General features: G+C 38.2%; 2 protein-coding genes across 5 annotated transcripts in view; one reads left to right on the top strand and one right to left on the bottom strand.

Annotated features, from left to right (window-relative positions):
• LOC117284490 overlaps nt 1-8,736 on the bottom strand; it is a 15,983-nt gene extending 7,247 nt beyond the window's left edge. Inside the window, exon 1 of the mRNA XM_033759680.1 lies at nt 8,477-8,736. Within this exon, the coding sequence (XP_033615571.1) occupies nt 8,477-8,736 (260 nt within the window). The remainder of the gene's footprint in view (nt 1-8,476) is intronic.
• Nucleotides 1-24,712, top strand: part of Mfsd1 (major facilitator superfamily domain containing 1) — a 26,294-nt gene extending 1,582 nt beyond the window's left edge. The window contains exons 2-17 of one of the 4 annotated variants that reach the window (XM_033759548.1): nt 3,601-3,653; nt 4,569-4,681; nt 6,101-6,143; nt 6,435-6,502; nt 8,127-8,235; nt 11,586-11,756; nt 12,382-12,484; nt 14,165-14,263; nt 14,799-14,910; nt 15,919-15,975; nt 16,237-16,393; nt 18,078-18,175; nt 18,703-18,815; nt 21,011-21,058; nt 22,550-22,607; nt 24,079-24,712. In XM_033759548.1, coding sequence (XP_033615439.1) covers nt 3,601-3,653; nt 4,569-4,681; nt 6,101-6,143; nt 6,435-6,502; nt 8,127-8,235; nt 11,586-11,756; nt 12,382-12,484; nt 14,165-14,263; nt 14,799-14,910; nt 15,919-15,975; nt 16,237-16,393; nt 18,078-18,175; nt 18,703-18,815; nt 21,011-21,058; nt 22,550-22,607; nt 24,079-24,082 — 1,406 coding nt within the window. In that variant the 3' untranslated portion in view covers nt 24,083-24,712. Of the gene's footprint in view, nt 1-3,600; nt 3,654-4,568; nt 4,682-6,100; nt 6,144-6,434; nt 6,503-8,126; nt 8,236-11,585; nt 11,757-12,381; nt 12,485-14,164; nt 14,264-14,798; nt 14,911-15,918; nt 15,976-16,236; nt 16,394-18,077; nt 18,176-18,702; nt 18,816-21,010; nt 21,059-22,549; nt 22,612-24,078 lie in introns of those variants that run through there. The other 3 variants (XM_010623160.2, XM_033759549.1, XM_010623161.3) reach the window with 3 other exon arrangements.

Below are 24,712 nucleotides of genomic sequence, written 5' to 3'. Positions count from 1 at the left end.
ATATTGCAAACATATAGTAAACATTTAAGAAAACCTAAAAAGTAGGAATAAAGAATTTTGGTTTCCTGCAACCAGGGATTGAACTTGGGCCCTTGTGCTTGCAAGGTAGGCAGCAGAACCAGTGAGCTAAATCCTCAGCCCTGTTGCAGCGCTTTTGGCAAAGACATCCTCTTCTAGAAAGAGTATGTATTTCCATCTGTTAATTTTAAAATGTAGCATTGACTCCCTTATAAGGAATTAAAGCAGGAACCGTAAGTCTCTGGGTTTAGAAACAAAAATAAATAAAAACAACAAAACATTACTCAAAATGATAGCTTATTTTTGGTAAATTCAGTTGAAGGCAGAATTATTTTCTAGTCTGCCAAAGAAATTGTAGTCTTACCTTAAAATAAATCCTAGTTCATTAATATGAAATTTCTTTCCACTTTTCTCCTAACTCCCCAAGAGACTGTGTATTTTAATTTGATTCCTTTGAACTCTGTATTTCTCCTCATTCGTAGCACTGTATATATATATTTTTTGGTAGAATGAGAATTTGTTTCAAGTAATGGTTAGTCAGAATAGCTAAATTCTAGGGCCAGTGATTTAGCTCACTGGCAATGGGCTTGTCTCGCAAATGCAAGGTCCTGAGTTTGATCTCCAATACCAAAAAAGAAAAAAAAAAGAACAGCTGAATTCTTTTTTTTCAAGTTTCAACTTTATATTTTCAAACAAAATAAGCAAAAACACTGCTAAAGAAATCAGCAGAAGTAATACAATTTTAATTTCAAAATTTTAAAGTACAAAAATTGAAAAGAATACTAAATTCAACTTTAAACAACTCACTTGTCTTCCCCTATGATAATCATTGCAAGCTACTTAAAGACTTAGAAATTGAGAGTAAAACAAAAACAAAATAAATACTGTCCATTTTCCCTGTCTATAGGCAAAAGATGGGAAATACTGTCGTGAATTAGGAAAAAAAATGCTCTTAAAGCTTCTGTGTCCCACTCCCCAGCCATGCCTTGTCCCACTGCCACACCTGTGCTTCTGTACTCAAAGAACACACGTGCGTGCACACCCCGGTGACGTACACATAGACAAGGCACTACCAGGCAGACACCCCCAATGAGAAGGCAACAGCCACCTGGGACCATGGGAATAAAAACCAGTAAGGAAGGTCAGACTAGCAAAACATTACTACAAAGCTAGTAAATACCATAGCCAACAACTGTCCCATTTTCACATTTCACAGTTAAATCCCCTAAAACCAATACTAACCGTCCTCATCACTACCCTCCAACATCACCTAAAAGAAATCTTGCCGAAGCACTGGTAAAGTTAGACATTTCACAGGAATATGAAAACTCATATAATCTCTTAACAGGAACCTTTTCACCCTCTTTCCACAGCATGCAACTGCTATGGCTTAATTTATATTAAAAGTAGAAAAGTCTTTTTTGAGGGAAATGCAGCGTGCAAAGATGCACACGCATTTCCTGATCAGTGCTATCTCATACGTAACAACTGCATGACTTGCTTTTGCAGTCAGAAGCTGTTTTTGGAAAAGCTGAGGTTATAGCTTTTGATGTAGTCTAACTGTAACTGCAAAGCCCTTCGTTTGGTTTAGGTTTCTTTTGCAAGATAAAATAACCTTGGGGTTCACTTAGCAAGTTACACCTTAGGTCCCTGACTACAATGTGGAAGTTGCATGTATGCTTTGTAAAAGTAAAAGGATACTTATGAATCTGAGAGGGAAGAAATGACTCTAGGCAAGGAATCAACTCCTTAGTATGTATTTACATTGAGTGCCGGTAATTTTTACCAACCAAAATCCAAAGATATATGAGTATGTTTGGGTTATTTTATTCTTGGAAATTATTATATATTCTAGCACTTATGATCATGGTTTTGGTGAAAAATCTTGGGGTAATATACCTGACATACTGAGAAGGAAATGAAACTAGTGGAAATAAAACTAGTGGAAAACAAGTTAAGTTTTCTGTGATTAAGTTCTAAGTATGACTGCTTTCGGAAATAAAGCAAAGTGAATTCAGACTGTCATGGGTCTTGCATAGGTAAACTACTTGGAGGTCAAGGGCTATGTGATAGCTAGGGTTTATTAGTGAAATAGTGCAGAGCAGATAAGCTTGTTGGAAGAATCACTGAATACTTTGAAAAGATTTCAACAAAAATTAAGGCTGCACTTGTTTAGTCAAAGCCTTAGGAGACTACAGGGACACCAAGATGAGAGGGAGAGTGTACAAGTATCTCAAGGGACTATCATTTTCTTTTCCTCAGTGAAGAGTGCAAGGTGACGACAGAAGAACAAAACCAGTCAACCACAGTAAGCTAATTGCTTTGGAAATGGGCATTGCTTCTTAAGGATAATAACTGTTAGAAAGGATTTAGGTAAAGCATATCAAATATTTCATTTATACTGGTATTGTTGAAAAACTACAGGGAGGGTTTTCAGTAGGGCTGCATGGTGCTAAGATTACATTATGTTCAGTAACGATTGAGCGAGTGTGGGAGTGCTGCCCCTTTGCACCTACCTTCGCAGAAGCACATGAGTATGTCTGCCACAAGACAGGCGAGGCTGCAGCCTCCTGCGACTGGGGCTGTCTTAGGAAGCAAGGTTATGAGAGGTCCCAGTCCACGGTGTCCTCAGGCGAATCCCTGCCCTATTTGTCTTACATTTATTTACCAGCTTTGCACAGGCTGAAGGTTGTGATGCTCGGTGTTGAGACTGCTTTTGGTGAAGAGGTAGCTCATCAGCAGAGGACTGAAGCTCCACCCACTCCATCCTGCCCCGTGCTGGGGATCAGACCCAGGGCCTCCATCTGCTAGGCAAGAGCCTCTCTTTACACAGGGAGTGAATCAGTTAACATTTAGTGCAAAAGACAGACTGAAAAATCTCTAGATTTACATTATGAAGGCCCTGCCTCTCCGTGTGAAAACTGCACTCATCACTAGGACACTCACTTCTGGGAGCTGCAGTGGGCCATTGTCAGGGAGCAGTCTTGTCACTGACACAGGCATCTGTAGAAAACATCCAGCTGAGTCTCCCTCCCTCACTGCTCCAGTGAGAAGAAGAGCTGAATTTTATTTTGCTCTCGAGATGAGTAGTGACCAACATCAGGAAATTGCTGAGGGTGTTTGTAAAAATGTTTAGTGTTTGTAGCTTTAAACAGGAAAATGTAGCTGTTTTACTAGGTGTTAAAATAATGAACATGTGAAATATGAAAATAATTACTGACTTGATAGTATAGGCCCTCAGCATGTGGTGTATGCACATTGCAAAATTGTAGGAGTTACTTGGCTACAATTTAAAAAATACTGGTAGATACAGAAGTGGTCCAGAAACATCCATAGTGTCAGTCCTTGAGCCTTAAGTATAAACATTAAAATCTTTGAGGGCCAGGTATGTTGGCAGGAGGCTGAGGCAGGAGGATTGCCGCTGAGTTCTAGAGCAGCCCGGGCTACAAAGTGAGTTCAAGGCCTGAACTCTGTCTCAAAAACCCACCCCCTTAAAAAAATCACTTGAGTAGTAATTGTAACTTGAAAATTTTATACTAAGACCATCATTACTTGCAGAATAATTACTCTCTTTTTTTCTAGGTAGCTATTTTTGCTATGATAATCCTGCTGCCCTTCAGACTCAGATTCAGCGGGTAAGTTCCTCTTTTACCATTGTGTCTTTTGTTTGCTTTGAAGCACTTGTAACTGCTGAGACACAACTTTCAAGTTACTTAGTCTGAAATGTACAATGGATCTATTTTAACATCCTTAGATACCAAATCAGGTGGCTGAAAGGATTCTTCACAAATTATATTGAGTTGCCACAAAACATTCATTTATTATAGCACATATGTGACTTGAAATTTTTTTATACCTAAGATAATTATGTGCTATTTCTATGTTATTGTCAAAATACTAGTTTTTGCTTAAATTTTATTTTGTCTGTTCTTAACTATATGAAATGATTTTATGGGATAGCCTTTTGCTTTGGAATAGGATGTTATTTTTTAAAAATGTGGACAGGAGTTGCTGATACTGTTCATCACAGTATTCTTAGTCTAGTTTTGAATTGTAGAAATACATTTGTTAATTATAGTTTCTTGGTTATAGAGTGTCTTTTTTTCTTTGTAAGTTTTTTTTACCATGGAGCAGGGGAAAATGCATAGATTACTCTTTCATTCCAAGTAAAACTTGGCAGATAGAGAAGGTAAATTAGATAGGGATAGGCTAAGATTATCCTTTTCTATGTGAGAGGAATCCCCAATGCAGGGAGGAATTAGAGAGTAAGAATATAGAAGACCCAGAAGGTCCAGTGCCCCTACCAGGATGTCCGATCCTGGAATCTACAAAGCCTGTAGAATGGCATGTGTGTGCAAGAAGCTTCCAGGTGACCATTTTTCTGGGGCAGGGGTGCTGTAGTTTGAGATTCTCAAGGAAGTAACTAACAGATAATTAAAAAATGCCTTGCAACAGAAGGAAAATATAACCACCTATTTTAGATTGTCATATTTTGATTCGTTAGTTGGTAAACCTCTTTGGAAGGATAATTCTGTTTTCTTTCTATGTAGGATATGCAGGTGAATACCACAAAATTCATGCTGCTGTATGCCTGGTATTCGTGGCCCAATGTAGTTTTGTGTTTCTTGGGTGGATTTTTGATAGACCGAGTCTTTGGAATACGGTAAGCATGAAAAAAAAAATCTGACCTATGGGTAAATCTCACCTGGTTGTTAGAAAAATATCGGGATAAAGTATATCTAGGAAGAATTGTGTAGACTTTGATATTAAAACTGTAGAATTGGTTTTTGAAAGTTGGTTGGTATATCAGTTAAGATCAGACTAGTGATGCTGTTAATGGAGCAAAGTAACTTGGTTACCTGGAGGGGTAAAGTATGCTTCACATTTGATCGGACAAACCGGGTTCTGAATCTCCTTGCTGCCACTTACTCAACTACTTATCTGTTCTAAGCTATTTATAACTTCCTATGATTCTGTTTTCTCAATATTAAAGTGGATAATAATTCCTAGCTTGCAAGATTGTTACGAGGATTAAGTGGAAGATGTATGTACAATATTTGGTATATAAGTAGTATGTATTTCCCCCAGCCCCAGTAAGATTTTGTTTCTGCCTTTCTTCATCCTTTGAAGATTTTCTGACCACTTGTATTAGATGCTGAGGGAGGAATAATACTACAGTAGAAGGCTTTGTCCCTTCATCCTTATTTGTAAGTTGTTAGCAAAGACTTAGCAATCAGCTGGGAATATAGTATTGGTAAAGTGTATTCAAACTGTGTCTAACGGATAAGAGTTGAGGTAACTCTTCAGTGTTTAGACTTGGAGACTAATTTTCAAAACTTTTCAGACTTAGAGTATGAAAGAAGAGTTAAATATATTTTATTTGGCCTCGATTGTCTTGTACTGTAGTGAATTTTCTAGTGCTAGAGAACATTCTGTAGAGCATGGTGTGGCCATTTCACAAGGATTTTGAAAGGGATTTAAGTTTCAGAAAGAGTTTACTCAGTTGACCTTTAAGGACTCTTGTAACACTGCCACTTCATTATTCTGAGGGGGTGTTAATTGATATTCAGACTATAATGTTGGACTTTATATTAACGTAGTTATTATTTGTCCTTTTAAAAGTAGTTTTTAGTTGTAAGAATTATAATCTTTTAAAATTACTTACTGTAGGAATTTCTTGGAATAAATCCTAAAATCTTTTTTTTTTGGTACCGTGGATTGAACTCGGGATCTTGCACTTATAAGGCAGGTGGCAGCACCACTGAGCTAAATCCCTGGCCCCTTAAATTAATAGAAATTTTATAAATAATTTTCACTTTTAAATAGTTCTGACCTAGGAACTTCTTGAAGATTATTTAATAAGTTTAAGAGGTGATAATGGCTTAAGACAGTATGCACTATTATCGAAGCCTCTGGAATTCCCTTATAAGTCTGGACTTCTGTAAATTACAGTTTAGCCTAGTAAAGGCGCTGATTTCAGAGGCATATGAGCACTTAATTATTTTCTTTCCTTGGAGAGAATGAAGTGGGCAAAGAAAACCAAAATGAATTATTAATAAAGGACTCTTTCTCTCTTAAACAGATGGGGCACAATTATTTTTATCTGCTTTGTTTGCATTGGTCAGGTAAGAAAGACCAAAACATCAATTATTTGCCAGTGACTTTTGCATTCTTGTCTAAGCATTTCCACAGAAGGTGTATTTAGTGAATGCCTAGCTTAGCCAGTATCCATAAATGCCCTTGAGGGCTAATATAGCATATTTTACACCTTGACATATATGTACATTATCATTTTAATTTCATGGGTTTCAGAGGAATAGTAAAACTATTGTAGACTTTATGCTTTATCTTAAGTTACTGGTTTTTTTTTCAATACTTTGAGTCCTTTCATTGATTCAATATTAATTCTGTTATAGGTTATTTTTGCTCTGGGTGGAATATTTAATGCTTTTTGGCTGATGGAATTGGGAAGGTTTGTTTTTGGGTAAGTTATGCATAATTCCATTTATTTTAATATGTTTATTAAGGATTTATCTCTATCTCTATATCTATATTTGATATTGGATATTGAACCCAGGGCATCACACATTCTAAACCTATGATCTACCATTGAGCTACCCTGCCCAGCTCCTTATTAAGGATTTTTAAAAACCATTAATTGGGCTGGGGATTTAGCTCAGCAGTTCGGTGGCCTGCCTTGCAAGCGCAAGGACCCGAGTTCAATCCCCGGTACCAAAAACAAAACAAAACAAAAGAAGCCATTCATTGTCTTTCTCATAGGTGATCACTTTTGCTCTCTGATGAAGAGTTGAAGGAAAGGAGCACAGATTCTATATGCTGACCTCTCTGTTTGAAGTCCAGCCTTAGGCTTTCTTCCCTGAGGGAGATTCCTGACAGAAACTTCTTTTATCCTTAATTTAAAAATATTCCTTACCAGGCATGATGCCTCATACCTGTAATCCCAGCTATGTAAGAGGCTGAGGCAGGAGGGTCACAGTTCAAAGATGGCCTTGGGCAATTTAGCTGGACTCTGTCTCCAATTAAAGTCCAAAAGGGCAAGGAATGTAGCTTGGTGGTAGAGCACTTGCCTGTCATGCATGAATAAGTTGTTTAATTTTTTCACAAGCACGGTAGTCATATAGACACACACACAATGAAGTGCTCCCAAGTAAGGAAGAAGGAAGCAAAATGCATATCAAAGCATGAAAGGGATCAGAGACTGAAGTGTGGTTAGAAATGACCTCATGGATGAAGTGGGATTTGGATTAATTGAGAAGGAAAATAATTTTGAACTAGGACGGAGTGGTGAAGACATCTAATTTTTAGGATATGTGGAGAAGATTAAGCTCCTAACTACATACAGGCCCCAAGTGGAAGCTTATCTGAGGAAAAGTAAAACCTGGGAGGTAGCAAAATGTTAAATGTGGAAAGTGAATTTAGGGTTGAGTGATGGAAAGCTTTGGGTATTGGCCTCAGAAGTGTGAATTTTTATGATTTTACAGAGTGTGGACTCCCCACTCATCAATGTTTTGTATAGGCTGAATGGTAGTAAAATAATCCAGACTCCTTTTATTGCCTACTGAGGTTATAGCAGTATATAAAATTACCCTTAATACTTTTCAATGTAAAACAGTCATTTCATTATGCCTGTGAGCTTTGTGGGTCAGAAATTTGTATGTGGTCAGTATGGACGGCTGGTCTGTGCCCTGATGTCTGGGGGCACAGCAGGGAAAATTCATGGAAGGCTGGGGTCTGGAATCAGCTGGAAGTTGGTTGACCTAGACGTTCGGCACTTGCACTGGGATACTTGGAAGACTAGCCCTGCTGACTAGAGCACCAATGTTGGGACCACACAGTGTCACTTCCACCATAAGACAATTGTATATGCTTCTGCTAGTTGGAGCAGCACAAACTCCTCGATTCACAGAGCATCCATACCTCTTGGTAGGGGGAGTGTCAAAAATTGCTGGGCAGGGGGTTTGGCTCAGTGGTTCCGCTGCCTCCCTTGCAAGCACAAGATCCCGAGTTCGATCCCTGGTACCCCTCCAAAAATAATTGCTAACTAATTGGTATTTCTTTAAAAGCTTTCTTCCTTTTACTATTTTTAGAATTGGTGGAGAGTCCTTAGCAGTTGCCCAGAATACATATGCTGTGAGTTGGTTTAAAGGCAAAGAATTAAACCTGGTGTTTGGACTCCAGCTCAGCATGGCTAGAATTGTAAGTATGGTGACGAGGCTACTGGGGCCAAATAGGGAGCCACAGGTAGAACTGTGTAGTCTCTTACCTTGGGCACACTTAGACATGATAAATTGCTTATGTGATTCTTATATATTTCTATGGAATGTATTGTCTACTTAATTTTAAGTAAGGTGTTTCCTTATTTTAGTAAGTAGTGTAGAATAGCAGAGTTAAAATGTATCAGTTCAAAGAATCTGAGCTTGGGTTGTCAGTTTCCTACCTGTTCTTGGTGTGCTTGCTATGAAGCCCCCTCCCGTGGCCATCTATGTTCTGCTTGAACATTTCCCGTGACGAGACGCTCACTCTGATGAGGCAGCCGTGTACTTCAATCTGATGTAGAGGTGCAACCTCCTTCACAAGTACATTTGCTGATCGTTCCCCCTCTTTGCCTCTTGTATTTAACTTTTGCTTCCTCTCCTCTGCAACAGTAGCACACTGCTTGTTTGATGACAGTTCTTTAGCTCTTGATCGGAAGTTCATTGCCTGTGGCTGTCTAAGACATATAGCATGCACTCTGGCTCCCTTACCGTGGTGCTCATGCCCTTCCGGACTTACCTCAGTTAGCCAGTGCTCCTGGTGTTTGGAGACCAGAGATGTCCACGGGTTTTAGGTTTGGCTTCTAGAGGATACCCAGGGGACAACATTACATTTTCATGAATGCATCCTGTAAGGTATTTTGCCTGTCCCTTTTGGTCTTTTCTGCATAAAGTCCTATAAAAGAGAACTAAAACAAATAACCTTTGCCTTTAAAAAAAAATCAAGCTTTTCAAGACTAATAATGGCATGAAAACATAACATACTCCTAGGGAAAAACAAATCCAGTATAAAAAAAATTTTTTTTGGTACTGGGGATTGAATTCAGGTCCTCATGCTCACAAAGCAGGCAGTGGAACCAATGAGCTAAATCCCTGGACCCTAAAAATTTCTTAACGTAGCATTTCACAGGTGAGTATTTCTATGGTTTGTACATGTAGGTGTTAACTTTTCAATAGTGGTATAGTTTGACATTGTTGCTGTAAAACTTACCCATATCTCTGATTATTATTGGGCCAGAGGGCTTGTTAGAGTTTCTGAGGGCTGTTGAAACATATTCCCAGCCCTATTCATGGTTTACGAAAGCATCTTTTTTATTGTAGCTTTGGTACTACAGCTGTTACTACTTTTTTAAAAAGTCATTTTATCAATTTAAAAGGAAACATGTAAAAGGTATTTTAATTTGTAATTCTTTGAACTAGTATAGAGTCTCACTATGTAGTTGAGACTGACCTGGAACTCACTATGTATCCCAGGCTGCTCTTGAATTCACAGCGATCCTCCTGCCTCAGCCTCCTGAGCTAAATCCCCATCCCTTTTTGCGGGGGCCACTGGGGATCGAACTTGGGTCCTTGCACTTGTGAGGCAGGTGGCGGAACCACTGAGCTAAATTCCTGGCTCTCTACAAAGATATTCTGAGATGCTTCCTTGTGTGTCTTACGCAAGTCAGGTTTTTGTGGAGTTTGTGGATTTAGTTGACTGATGACTTCTGAAAGAAGAAAATAAGATTAGCTGATCCAGCCTCATGCTCAGTTACTCCATTGTGATTACTAGTGCTCGTCAAGTTCTTAATGAGCTGCATTCTGAGGAGCTCTAACTTTCTAGAAGGGAATTGTTGAGGGTTCTGGATGGAGGTTGAGAGCTGTGGAGGTGGCCCGGAGACTTGAGGAAGGGGAGCGAGCTGATCTCATGCACTCCCTCTGCTTCAGCCAGGGCACCTTTAGATGTGGTGTGTTCAGGGTCTGGGTAAGATGACATGAAATGAAAGAGTTATGTGATCTAAAAGTTTGAGAGCCATTCTGTTACAGAAGCCGGCTTAGCAAATATTTCCTAAGTACTTGAGAAATACTTGCTTGTTGATCCTCCATCCTTATGTGTTTCTCTTGTTTCCTGAGCACCAGTAGAATGATCACAGAGGTGCTTGGGATTTATCTTCCCTTGGTTTTTCTGTTGCCTGAGCTGTGAGCTTGTTTGAGTTGAGACGCTTGAACTGTTATTATAACACCACCATTGGACAGTGCACTTCTCACTTTTCTTTTTATTCATGTCTTACTTGGGGTTGGAGGTCTAGTATGCTTTTGATTTTCTTTCACAGTTTGTTAATTTTAAACTTATTATTTTCATAAGCAAGTACTAACAGAGTACTTGCTAAGCCAGGTCATGTTAGATATGTAAGATTTAAAAGATTATTATTATTATTATTATTTTGGTACTGGGGATTGAACTTGGGTCCTTGTGCTTGCGAGGCAGGCGGTGGAACCACTGAGCTAAATCCCCGGCCGAGATTTAAAAGATTATTAAGGCAGCATCACTGCTTTTGAGGAGCTTATATTTTTGGTGATAGCAAAGAAAGTTTCCAGCAGGTCTTTATTTACCTTATTTCTTAGAAGAGTAATGTCATTTGCTACCATTTTGTAAAAAAATATCCGTGGCTGTGAGAATATTGTTAAGGTTGGGATTATGTATCAGTCTTCCTAGCAGCAAACAGTATCAGCATTGAATACACCTCGCACTTCCTCTTGCTTGGTTTCTTGAGTTTCAGGACGGAGTCTTACAGTCTTCTTCTGACCTTTCTCTCCACCTCTTCTCTACCTCTTGGTGACTGCAACTCACTCTTCTCAACCTGTAAGTAAAGGATCATGCCCCAAGACATGGTCTCTGGATATCATTTTTTCTTTGTGTACTCACTGCTTTGGTGATCTTGTCTGGTTTTGAAGTTTAAAGAACATTGCCTTGCTCCTGAATCTGTGTCACTTGTCTGGGCCTTTCCCTTCATTCCACACCCATATAGGCAGCCACCTACATGACATTTCTACTTGTCTGACTCATAGGCATAGAAAGCCAAACATATCTCCCATCCGGCTCTGCATATTCTTCTCAGTGTCCCTAAGCCAGAGTCTGCTGTAGTTTTCTTATCCTCGGTTAATGATAGCTTTTTTTTCTTGCCATTGTTCAGGCAAAGACCTTGGTGTGGTCCCGAGCTCCACTTTCTTCCCCATCCCACACATGTATCTTCCACTAACAGGTCCTGTTAGCTGTACTGTTAGAATATGCCCATACCTGACCATATTTAACCATGTCTGCTGCTGACTCCCCGGGTCTACCAGACCCGTCGTCTCTCTGCTGGGTTCTTGCTGCAGAGCCCTGATGGTGCCCTTGCTTCTCCTCTGCCCCTGTGTTTGGTCCCTGTTGAATACAGAAGCTGTACCAAGCCTGTCAAAGTGTGGTTGGGCCGTGCCACTCTTCCCAAATCCTCACACAGAAGCAAAGGCTGAAGTCCTTATTGTTCCCCACAGCTCTTCTCCCGACCGGTCTCTGGGGACCTCATCTCTTTGCCGCTCTTCATGTACCAATCCGAGTCTCTGCCCTCCTCCGCCTGTGTGTGGGCTGCTCTCCTGCCGGCCTCTCATCCTCAGGCACCCTTCCAGCTCTCTTCCTCTGAGTTTTACTCCGAATTCGCGTTCTCAGTGAGGCCTTCTTGCCCAGTTTTATATTCTTCTACCTTGCTTTATGTTTTTCCTTATTTTTGGAAGCATTTTGTCACTATTTAATGTGTTGCCTATTTGTTTTATTAAAATATGGAAAGCTTTACGAAACTTAGGTGTTTTTTCACTTCTGTTTTTTATTACATTCTCAACACCTGCCATTGTGACTGGCAAGTGGTACAACAATTGCTGAGTGTATGAGGGTTTTATCCACTGTGCTTTTCACTGTTTGTGTAAAGATATTCAAAGGAAGATTGTTTTCATTAATTCAGACCTTAGTACCAGGAAAAGCTGTGCTTTTTCTAAACTACTGGTATATTTTTATATGTCTTAGGAATTCTGAATTTTATAACTTGTGTTTCATTTTTGCTTTGGTTGGTTTGTTTTTTGGATAGCGTTTTCTATTTAGTTGGCATTTTTTGTTATATTAATCTTATGTATGGCTTTTTCTTAGTATGTCAGATTTTTCCATATACTTTAAAAAAAAATTACCCCCTGTGTAGTCTGGATCCTAATTACACTTATTTCTCTAAGGTATCATAAACCATTTTTTTTAACAAGGCAGAGCTATGAATAATTGAAAATTGTTGATTTTTTTTGTTACTAGGGAAGTACAGTAAACATGAACCTCATGGGGTGGCTGTATTCTAAGATTGAAGCTTCTTTGGGCTCTGCTGGTCCCACAACCCTTGGGGCTACACTGTTGATTGGTGAGTGAAACCTCATGTCCCAGATCTTGTCTCTTCTGAAATATTGTCTTGGAGATAATGTGGGCAGAGAGGAGAGAACCCAGGAGTCGGTGTCAGAGCACTGTGGTTATGGTTTTGCCCCACTACTGGGCCTTTTATCGAGAAATGATTATTCATGTATTTGTTGGTATTTTAACTTCCACTTTGTTAAAATGGAGGATACTGTTCCTCCTTGTCACTTCAGTGTTATCATCTGTGTCTTACACAGTCGATGAAGTAAAGTGTGTAAAACTCAGAGCAAGCAGGAATTTATTCCTGTAAGGTTTTAATAGTCTATTGCAGCAGGAAGAACTTTTTCCCCTCTTTGTTTCCTCCAACCAAGTCAGTTCGTAGTGAGCTCAGATTGCGTGGAAGTCAGATGTGACATAAGATGGTTGAAAATCGCCTGATTTGGGAGTCAGGAACCTTGGGTTCTAGTGCTGCCTCAAACCAGTTCTGTCACCTTGGACAAGAACCTGTGTCTCAGTTTTCTTTTCTGGAAAATTTTGGGCCTTTGAACCATGTTGTGTAAATCCCTCATGTCCCTAAGTTCTCTACAGCAAAGCTCGGTGGTACTGGCTGGGTGGTCATTGAGTAGCATGTGAAGTTCTCTGGATTTAGCTCTCATGCCTTTCTGCGGCAGTGGATTTGTCTACCCAAGCTCTGTAATGTGTGTGTGGCTTCTTACTTGGGACCTGCAGAGATGGATCTCTCACAATTTTTTGGCATATGCTGCCAGCTAGAGAGAGGACAGCGGAGAGGTGATCGGTCCAACAGGCAAAAATATCCCAAGTCCCTTTTCCAAACCCTCCTTCTCAATTCCACTGCCTTCATTAAAACTTTATTTTCAAATACCCTTCAGAATTCCATCTAAGTTCTCTCACAGAGGAGAATTTTAGAATTTAAAGATTTGTAGAGCCGGAAAAGACCCTCGCCCTACCACAAGTCAAAGCCTGCCATTTTACACAGGAGGATTGAACCCTGGAGAGGTTATGCTCTGTGTCCAAGATCATTGAGCTTGATTGTTTCAGCAGTCGAACCAATATGTTCTGACTTCAGTTCCACTGGACCATAATATGTTAGCCAATTAAAGATAGAGCAATTTGTATATTTTATTAAGTTTTCTAGGTTTCTTCTCGAGAAGTGTGAACTTTATTCACTATTTTGATGGCTTTGATGGGCTGAGATGCACATTGGTGAGAGATGCTGACCTCATAAGGAGGAGAGCTGGGGAGAGCTGTGCTTTGGGAGGGTGGGGCCTTGGGGCTGTAGAGCATAGATTACAGACTCAAGAAGGGCGATAGGGTGGCTGCAGCATCAGACTGTGTTTAAATTTTTTCCTGGCATCCATCGAATGAAAACTGATTTCCTAATGAGTGAGTCATCAGGTTTCCCTACTCTGTTGTGCTTTACAAAAGTAGTTGGTTGTAGTCCTTTTCATCTACAACTTTGTACTGGGAAACAGTGCAATAATAGGAGCTGTTTATTGAGAATTTGCCCTGTGCTCTTACTCTTCTCTGTCTCGGTTGGTAACTGCCGGATTTCCTTGCTCACATCTTTAGGGTGCCTTCCTTTCAGTTGCTGTGTTTCTGATGTTGCTATAATATGCTTTCAGGAACCTCTAGTCTGGTTTTGTTTTTTAAAATCTTCTTTTTTGTTTAGGGGGCATAACCTGTATTCTTTCACTAATCTGTGCCTTGGCTCTTGCTTACTTGGATCAGAGAGCAGAGAAAATTCTTCATAAAGAACAAGGAAAAACGGGTAAGTCTAAATGAAAGAGGAGTGGGATTTTGAGGAATTATGGCCTTTTAAAGATAATTTATAGTAAACTCCTAATGCGGTTTTGTAAACATGGTGGGGCTAAATACATTTTCACATTTATTTCCACTTGTTTTAAGTGTATGGGTACATTTTTCCCTGTAAACTTTTTGACAGAATTTATATGCTCTTGTACTTTTTATATTTGCAAAATAATTATGGTTTGCCAAAGGGAGTGGGATGTTCAGTCCCACTTAGCTTCTGATTTTTCTTAGACGTGTCTTTAATTTATCCCAGAGATGCTATGTATGTAGTGCTATAGAGTAGTACTTGTAAAACTGAATAGGATTGGCTAATCACATGATTAAGAAAATCTTGGGTGGGGGATTTAGCTCAGTGGTTCTGCCGCCTGCCTTGCAAACACAAGGACCTGAGTTTGATCACCGGTACCAAAAAAAGAAAAGAAAATCTTGAGTATAGGTGAAGCTCCTTACGCATGTGAAATTATGCTGATAGTGTCTTCCTTTTCTTCTCTAAGGTGAAGTCATTAAATTAACGGATATAAAGGACTTCCCCTTACCCCTCTGGCTGATATTTATCATCTGTGTTGGCTATTACGTTGTGGTGTTCCCTTTCATTGGACTTGGGAAGTAAGTATTTTCTAGCATTCCACTTTCTTGACTAAATGACAATGAGAGCTCAATCACATAAATGACAGTTTTGGGTTTTTTTGGTACCAGGGATCGAATTTGGGTCCTTGTGCTTACGAGGCAGGCTCTGGAACCAATGAGCTAAATCCCCAGCCCTTGACAGTTTTTTTTTTTTTTTTTTAAAGCAGTGCATCTTTCTTGTCTGGTTATAGTTTATATTTACATAGGAATTATTTTATATTATGGAATACATGGATTTTTTTAGCCTAAGTTTTACTATTGCTTTGATACTTTTATTTTTTGAAGAAATAATTCATAAGAGTTTTTGATTCTGGACTAGTATTCTTTTTATTTCCTCTGTATTCTTTGGTGAGGAGGCTTCTTACTGCAAATGGAAACCACATGTTGGCGCACTGTGACTAGTTGCATCTCCCTTTGAAAACTGGAACTGCAATTCTGCCACACTTAAGTTCAGGGTTCAATGCAAATTCTTTGCTTTTTCTTCTACTTCTCTCTCTGTTTTCTTTAGCAGTGGCTTAAATAGTAGTATGTGAGTGCAAGTGCATTTGTGGGGATGTAAGTGTATAATCTTTAAATTTATGGTGTCATTTTTTGTAATTTGAGACGAGAATTGTGTTTATTATTTAGCAAAGAGCCTTTCTGGTACTGCTTTCACCAAAAAAGCAGTCTTAATTCCATGCAGTAGTAAATTTGGTTTTCTACACTTGATCTTAGCCAAAAGGCCGAGAAGCGATTAAATTTGGTTTTCTGAAAAATTGTGGGTACTGTTTCTATGTAAAAGGGAGGAATCAGCATCATGTTTGAGTCAGTGAAATATTTATATAAATTATACTTTAGTAGACTGCTTGAATACCAAATAAGGTGGGAAAACAGTATCAAAAAAGAAAAGTTTATTTAACTCAGGTTACTTTTATTCATTTTTAGTTGGCATTTATTTTCTAAAAACAGTATTTTTTCTAATGTATTCACTTTTCTTTTTACTTTTAGAATTTTCTTTATAGAGAAATTTGGATTTTCCCCCCAGGCAGCAAGTTTAATTAACAGGTATTTCTTTAATTCTGCAAGTTCTTATTGCAGTTTGAATCATGAGTCTTTATAAACAAATGTTGTAAGAGGCAGAAAGACAGATGTGTGTGAGCCCAGTGTTCAGGGTGAAACCAACTACTTTTTATTTTATTTCCTGATTATCATTTAGAAGAATGTTTAAGTTAGGGCTTGCTTTGCTTAATGTTTTCAGGAACTTGCTTGATATTTATTTCTAGCTGCCTTGCATTTCAGTAACTCTCATGCATATTTTCTGGGCAGTGTTGTGTATGTCATATCAGCTCCTATGTCCCCAATATTTGGGCTCTTGGTGGACAAAACGGGGAAGAACATCATCTGGGTTCTGTGTGCAGTAACCACCACTCTCGTGTCCCACATGATGCTGGCCTTCACAATGTGGAACCCTTGGATTGCAATGGTAATGTCTGTCGTGACACCCGAGGGGTCAGGGCTTCAGCAAGGACTCTGTCAAGTCCATTGTCAGGAGGCGTGGTCATTAAATTCAGATGGCAGTGCTTTGACAGCGGGGAAACAGTGACTTCATTTCAATTTCAGCAAAAAATTACTATGAATTATTAATCCATAAAATTTCTTGAATTTCATTGGTCTTACTTTAGGGTAACCTCAGTGCTGAAGTAGAATTTGAAATAAAATAGCCTTATGAAAGCCAGGATGCCAATTCTTCTTATTTTTCTGAAGTTCATTGAAAATTCCTTCCATTGAAAGTTGCAGAAAATCGATTGGCCCAATATCCATTTGCTTGTCTTTGAGTCAGAGTAGGTAAAAGAATTGATAATAAATTCACCAAGTCTTCTTCTTATTCTTCAGAATGTCATTTTTAAGACCATAAGCTGAAGTGCTGCATCTTTGCTATTAATAAAAGAACATCTTGACCATAACTGTTTATGCACTTGGTGAGACTTTCTGGAGAATTCTTCTTCGAGGGACAGTCCAGGTTCTGGAGTAGAGGTGCTGCAGCACAGGCTTAGTGTAGTTAACATCATGAAGTTTCTCCAGTAACTTCCTACTACCTTCACCAGTAACACACAAATGTGTCTGTTTTCTTTGTCAGTGTTGGGCACAGAAATTCTTTTAATATTTGCTCATCTGATAGCTATCAGTGCTTCTTACTCAGAATTAAATTATCAAAGTGTTTTTTTTTTTGGTACCAGAAATCGAACTCGGGTCCTTGCACTTGTGAGGCAGGCCACTGAACCACTGAGCTAAATCCCTGGCCCCAAAGTGTTTTTTTTAAATGAAAAAATGCCGCTGTTAGATGTTGTTGACAACCAGTAGTGGTGGTAGTGGGTTCTCTGTCCTGCTTTTCAGTTGAGTTGATGACCCAGAAGCAAGAGAATAGACTACTGGCATGTTTCCTTGATTGTTTAATTTATTATCCTTAATAAATAATGGAAGGGCTGGGGATTTGACTCAGTGGTTCCGCAGCCTGCTTTGCAAGTGCAAGGGCCTGAGTTTGATTCCCAGTACCACCCCCCAAACAATAATGATGGAAAACTGGCTTTCTCAAAACATTCATAAGAACTTTTTGCAAATGAACTTTTTCTTCTTTGGTCTTTGCGTTCAGGGCCTCAATTGTTGTATATGCATGTGATATGATATATGATGACAGATAAAAGTGGTTAAGACAGTGTGCACCTTGTCTTGAGAGGGGTAGTCTTTTTTTTTTTTAATTGGGTTTATTGGTACATTTTAGATAAACAGTGTAGTTGCATTCATTATTGGGATCTTGTACCTTTACATGACAGGTCTTGGTTCTCATTTTTCCCCTTGTCCCTGCCCTCCCTTCACCCTCTCCTCCCCTTCCCATTTAGAAATACTTTATTTCCATCTTTTCATTTTCTCACGTTTTTTTTCTTTTCCCTTATTACCTTTCCCCTACCGAGAACGGTAGTCCTGATAGAGAGGCCAAGACTTTTTTTTGGTACATTTTGAATATGAGTTTCAATCTAGTCACAATAAAATTTGTTTACATTTTTATATTTTAGTTAATTATGTTCATTTTATTAATCTGCATCGATTAGTGATTAAAATCATGTTTTGGCTTATATAAAACTTTTACCTTTCTGGCTTGCTGTCTGTAGTGTCTCCTGGGACTTTCCTATTCATTGCTTGCCTGTGCCTTGTGGCCAATGGTGGCATTTTTAGTTCCTGAGCATCAACTGGGAACTGCATATGGCTTGTAAGTATAGTATTTATGTGATGGATCATAAATATTTTCCAGTCTCCTGAATCTAGCTATCTATCTTCAGGTTTCTGGGACAGCTACGAACCTGGCGATGTCTTGAAAAGTTAGTTAATCTCTTCAGGGTACTCCTGTGACAATACAAGCTCTAGGCCTCCCTGAGAGAGCTAGAATAGGCTAATCTCTAAGGTAATTACTGATGTTACTGTTCCCTACCCATGTGTCTGAGGACTTCCTGGTGAGAGATTGAGTCCCTCCCTGACTCAGAAAGGCAGCTGCACCTGAGGGTGATATCCACAGTCTTTCTTTCATTCAGCAGGATTAGGCACTGAGTGCTGATTTCACATAGAAGGCAAGCTCCCTTACCTTCGAGCAGACAGTCTAGGAGCAGAAATAGTCATAAGATAGGAAATAAAACCCATCTCAAGCTATCTCTGGTTAAAACACCTCAATGTGTAGTGAAGTGTTAATTTCTATGTGAGGACTTTTGAAAATGATGTGCTTTTGTGCTTTTTAAATTGCAGCATGCAGTCCATTCAGAATCTTGGGTTAGCAGTCATTTCTATTATTGCCGGCATGATACTGGATACTCGGGGATATTTGTTTTTAGACGTTTTCTTCATTGCCTGTGTTTCTGGTGAGTATGCCATGAAGCAACATTTAGCTTCTTTTAACATAGCTTGATGTGTACGATTAGGTTCGAATTGTCATTGTCCTCCCCTTTTCTCCAAGACACGTCACTGAGGCATCATTACTTAGATTTGCCTAATTCTTAGTCTGTGTGTCAGACTTTTACGGCTGGTGTCTTTGTGGTCAGCTCACCGAAGATTCAGACATTTTTGTCAGGAGATTTGTACTTGCAAAGGCAGCCGTAGGATCATCTTATGCTCTGTGTTGAATATTTATGCTTTTAAGAAAATTTCCTCTTTAAAGTGAAACAATTTGGAGGGTCCTGAGTATGTCCTTAGTGTGCACGTGTAGAGGTCGGTGTGATGTAGGTGTGACTATGGCTTATTCATTGCTTTTATTTGTAGTCTCATTTAATTTTTAGCTGTGCTTTGGTTAAAACTAGGAGGTACTAGGAAATTGTCGAAGTAAAAGATAAATCGGTATTTTTCTGTAGAGAATCTTTAAATTGTGCTTTATCTGAAAATATATTCTCCTGTGACAATCAAAATTATCTTTTATGCTTCATTAGTTTATTCAAAATAAACTACAGTGATAATTTTCACAAGTTTTGTCTGCATTTGTAAGGAGTAGACTGTGTATACTTGAAGTGTGGTATTTGCAGATCATTGCTTATGATGAATACCCTTGAATTCATTTTAATATTTCTTAATTTTAGAAATAAGCCATCAAGTTTAGAAAATAAGTCCTTTTTCGGTATGGGGGATTGCGTTCCGGACCTTGCGCTTGTGAGGCAGGTGCGATGCCACTGAGCTACATCCCTGGCCCAGTTCATCTGCTATTAAATGGGGGTCATTTAAGAATTCAGAACATTAGGTCATGAAATGTCTTTGTCTGGTTTTTTTTTTCTCTCATTGGGTTTATTGGTACATTTTAAGGATACAGTACAGTTACACTCATCACTGGGATCCTGTACCTTTACATGACAGGTCTTGGTTCTCATTTTCACCCTTATCCCTGCCTTCCCTTCACCCCCTCCTCCCTTCTCTAGTTACAAACACTTTATTTCCATTTTTTCATGTTTTTTCTTTTCCCTTATTACCTTTCCCCTACCCTTCCCATTTCCCCTACACCTTCAGCCCTTTTCTTCCTATTTCACATTGTCAATTATATCATTAGGATCTTATGTACCATTATAATTTTTCACACCAGCAAAATTATTTGGTATTTATACATGTGTGACTTATTTATTTCACTTAGGAGTATATCCTCAATATGTTCTTGTCTTTTTTTGGTGCAACATGCAACATGAAGATTAATTTCAGTCCATAGTTTAGCATATATTTCTGTCAAACAAAACACTATACCATTTAAAAATACTTTTTGTGGGCCAGGGGTTTAGCTCAGTGGTGCCACTGCCTGCCTCTTGCAAGGGCAAGGTCCCGAGTTCCATCCCTGGTACAAAGAAAGAAAGAAACAAACAAACAAAAACTTTATGCCAGATTAGCTTAAAGTAAATTAAACAGTGTGCCTCACTTGGGAAGGGAAAAAGCCAAGCACTGACACTGGAGATCTTTACTGCCTGTGGCGTGATGAGGGTCTAATAACTATGCTTTAATGTCTGGGTATTCATTTGTACAGTGGACATGGTACTTTTAGATTTAAAATCCCCAGAGGACTACTGTTTATGTCTGGTCTTTTGTTATTATGTAATCACTACTATTGATACCAGAAAAATTCCAAAGATGATCAAAGGTAGTCAGCTGACAGGAAGTACTGCCGTTCCCTGGTTTCTCCGTAGTCTCCCAGGACTACTGTTTAGAATTTTATAGAGTCATAAACTTCAGTCAGGTCGTCAGCAGCGGTTTGGGAAAGTGCTTGGAACGACCAGCACTTCGGGAAGGACAGAGGTGGGGATGCCTGTGGGCAGTGGGCTCCCTTGCGTTGTAGCCTGTAGGAGTCTCAGCCTGTGTTTCTGACCCTGCGGTTCCTGGGCTGAGCAGCAGCCATTTCCCGTGGAAAAAAGGGTGTAACTTATTTCTAGTGCTTTTGGAAATAAAATACTAATGTGAATAGTATTATCTATGAGTGCCAGTTAAGAAAGGTTTGCTTTTTGTCTAAGCTTCACTTTGTAATTATGATAACAGGAGTAATTGAGAAGAAATATATATATTTTAAAAGCTCTGTTTTTTTTTTTAATCCTAGTGGCACTTTTATCCGTGGTCTTACTTTATTTGGTAAATCGTGCCCGGGGTAAGTTTTGATATTTTCCTCTTAAGCTCCGTTTTGTTGTTCTCTGTTTGCTTCTTTGAGGGCTGGTATCATGTAACAGTGTCTTTCCATTCATAATGAAAGAAACACATTTGATTACAAAATGTGGAATTAGTATCCTGGAACTTCATATTTATTGAAATTACTTTTTGTTTTCTGCCCAAGTCAGTTTGAGGTTTGTAATACAAAATTTTAGATGTTCTTAGTATATTAGCATAAGGAAATACAGCATTTAAAAAATAACTTAAAGACTTAAAATGTGAACTGTTTTTGGTGAGTGCAGCACTGGGGATGGAACCCAGGGACTTTCCACTGGATTACATCCTCAAGTCTTTTTTAATTTTTTTATTTTGAGATAAGGTCGTGTTTAGTTGCCTGGACTAGGCTTCAACTTGAGATACTCCTGCCTCAGCCTCCCAGAGTGCTGGAATTGCAGTCATGGGCCATCATGCCCAGTTCTGATTCTTTATTTTGAAAAAATAGGCTAGCAGATGTATACTTGCAGTTTTAATTTTAAGGTTTAAAATGTCTTGTTTAGAATTAGAAATTACAAATTTTTAAAACTAATACTAGTATATGCATTAATCTGTTGTTCTTTGTTAAGATTTTGAGATTGCCTTTATTATTTTTTCTAACTGCTTGCTGTTAGAGGATATTATATAACTTAGCAGAAGTTGATATACATGGTGATTGAATTTTAGGCATTTTCATTAAATTTCTCTTAATTTTCACTGTTATTGAATGTTAATGCAGTATATCCCCCTCCCCCCAGAGTTGCCAGTCAGAGTTTATGGCCTCAGTCATTTGAGGATTTTTCCTTAGAACCTAACTAATAATTGCTCATTGAAATCCTGCAGTTTCCTGGAAATCACAAATACCTTCCTCAATTGCTTTTTGGTGGGTGGTTTGCAAGTGGCCAGCCTGAGAGCATTATTCAGTTCTCCTTGCTGCTGTTTGCTGCCTTGTAAATCATCTTGAGCAGGTGCACCAGCATTCCCGGCATCATAAGAGGTTGCTATACCACGTGAGGCTGTCTCCAGAGTTCTTAAACTCCTGAGATCCTGCCGAAACACTCTGTGCCTTCTAAGGCTTTATTAATACAATATTTTATTAAATTATGTAACTGTGTGGGAGACATAGCATTTGTAGGGTTTAAACTGTAAAAAAGGACATTTTTAGGCATTTGTCTGACCATATCTGAAATTCGTCTTTTACAGTACGCAGGTACTCTAGGAACATAACCCCTGTAAATTTCAGGGTCTACTGTACAATATTCTGGTTAACAAAACTTGAAGCAATATATAATTCCAAACTTAAATAATTAAAATTGAGTGATTTTATTACATAAGAATTCTGTTTTTTCTCATCTTTCATAGCCTTTCTAGTACTTAAAAAAGATACATCTATGCAAATGTTTGTGCATGGTTAAATTTTTCTTGATGTTAGAATGAAAAGACTGTGTTTGTTTTTTAGGTGGAAATCTAAATTACTCTACAAGACAAAGGGAAGAAATGAAGCTTTCTCATACTGAGTAAGTATTAAGAAATAAAATGTCTTTTTTTGAAAATCATAAATATTACCGTTTTAAGTTATTGGGGTTGGATTTTTAAGAAAGTAATCTTTTTCTTAAATTTCAAGACCAAATGATTAAGTTTGGAACTATTATGAAAAAAAAAATCATGTTTCCTTAAGTTTAAGAAGATGAATATCAATACTTAAAATGTAAGAATAAAAATGAATTGGGCTTAAATCGCCTTCTGAGACAGAGAGAGCTTTGTAGTTTGTTGCAGGGAAGGCCCTTGCCCTGAATTCCTGTGCTGGATTGACTGACCTTTCTATTCTCACAGATATTTTCCCTTTGTTAGTGGTGAGGTAGTTTTTATGGCAGTCTTTTATTTATTAAGTTAATAAATTGTAAGTGACATAAATATCCCAGAGTAGGGAAATGATTAAATATATTCTGACACATCCATGTAGTAAGTTGTCAAAATCATGTTTTAGAAGAATTTTGAATGTCACATATAGTTAATATACCATATATTAGGTCAGCAAAAGATAAAGATGAAATACAGTCTCTAACACAGTTATTCAAAAAATACATAGGCATGTATATATCTGAAACACAATTCCTTGTGTATGAGGTGTGATCAGAATATACAGTGAGTGTTTAAACAGATTATTATTTTTTTAAGAGTAAGAAGAATTTATTGAGAGATCGCTTCTAAGAGACAGAAGGGGATCTCAAAAGTGGGTTGCCTGTAAACAAAAGATTATTACAGTAAAAGACAAATTGCTGCTAATCTTCCTCAGAACACACTCCCTTACTTTGAGCACAATATTCTTTGTGGAGCAGTTCTGGAGTCCTCTTTCATATTTTTATGAGGTACGATAAAAAATTCAGTGAATGCTGCTGCTGAGTGCCGGTGGAAAGACAGGCTCATAAAAATTTGGTCTGTCCTCACCCACCTTAGTCACTGGATCAGGCACCGTGTGACTTCTGACTCTTTGCCAGTGTTAAATTGACCATGGAAGGTAAACACTTAGAATTGATTTTGGACATCAAGGCAACCATGACTGTACAACTAAAGACAAGAAAGAAGACTTCCAAAACTGCTTCAGAAAGTGACAAGAACAATGTAATAAGTGTGTTTGAAGTGAGGGGGTTGTATTTTGAGGTAGATAAATGGCAATGTGTCTTTTACTATAACTTGAAATACTCACCATATATTTCAATTATACATTATACAGTAGACAAAATACTGAAAGAAGTAACAACCAAGTGTAGTTCCTTTGAGTGGCAGGGTTACAACGATAGGGTTTTATTTTCCTAGTTTTCTACATTGATCTGTTACTTTTACAATCGAGGAATTTTTAAATTATCCAGAAAAATGTATAACTTGTAATATTTCACATTACATGTCCTAAAATGGTATGATTTTCATTTCTTGGCTTTATGCTTTTATCTTCCTCCTTTTCATAATTTATTGCTTTATGTTTTGCAGATGAGAAGTTAAAAAGTCATGAGAACAGGATGCACACATCATAGATTTGCAAGTCTCCATATATTTTTTTTAATTTAGAGTTTAGTCATGAGGAAAAATAATGAATGCAGTCATAGTTTTATTTCAGATGTGCCTATTTTAAAGTTTGTGCAGACTGTATTAGTCTGTATCTTTTATAATGTGTGTTGCTGAGGAATTCTATGTTAGAACAGGTAGATCGTCTGTGTGAACAGTTTAGGAAATTGCTCTGGAAATCCAGGTGAATTTCAGGAAGGACAGTTAAGTAATATAAAACAATAGATTTTATATTGAGAGATAATTTTTAATAAGTACATTTTGGGGATGTGGCCTTTTGTCTTCAAATACTAGGAGGTAAAAGGGCTATTTTATATGGAATCAATGAGGACACTGTACTTGTACTAGGCATTCCCCTGTGATAAAGAAAATGATAGGCATTCTCTTCACATTTACCACTAGAAGACTGGGCTCTACTGTAGTACGAGGGACCCTAATCACCTGGGATACAATTTTATAATATAAACTTTTGTATAGTTTTTTCTTATGAACCAGCTAATAACTAAAAAGTAAATAAATGTATGATACTTGTATATCTACATGGATAAATAAAAGCATT

Source organism: Fukomys damarensis, unplaced genomic scaffold (assembly GCF_012274545.1).
Source record: "Fukomys damarensis isolate Sample0158 unplaced genomic scaffold, DMR_v1.0_HiC HiC_scaffold_37, whole genome shotgun sequence".
NCBI lineage: Eukaryota > Metazoa > Chordata > Mammalia > Rodentia > Bathyergidae > Fukomys > Fukomys damarensis.
This window is presented reverse-complemented; position numbering and strand designations above follow the sequence as displayed.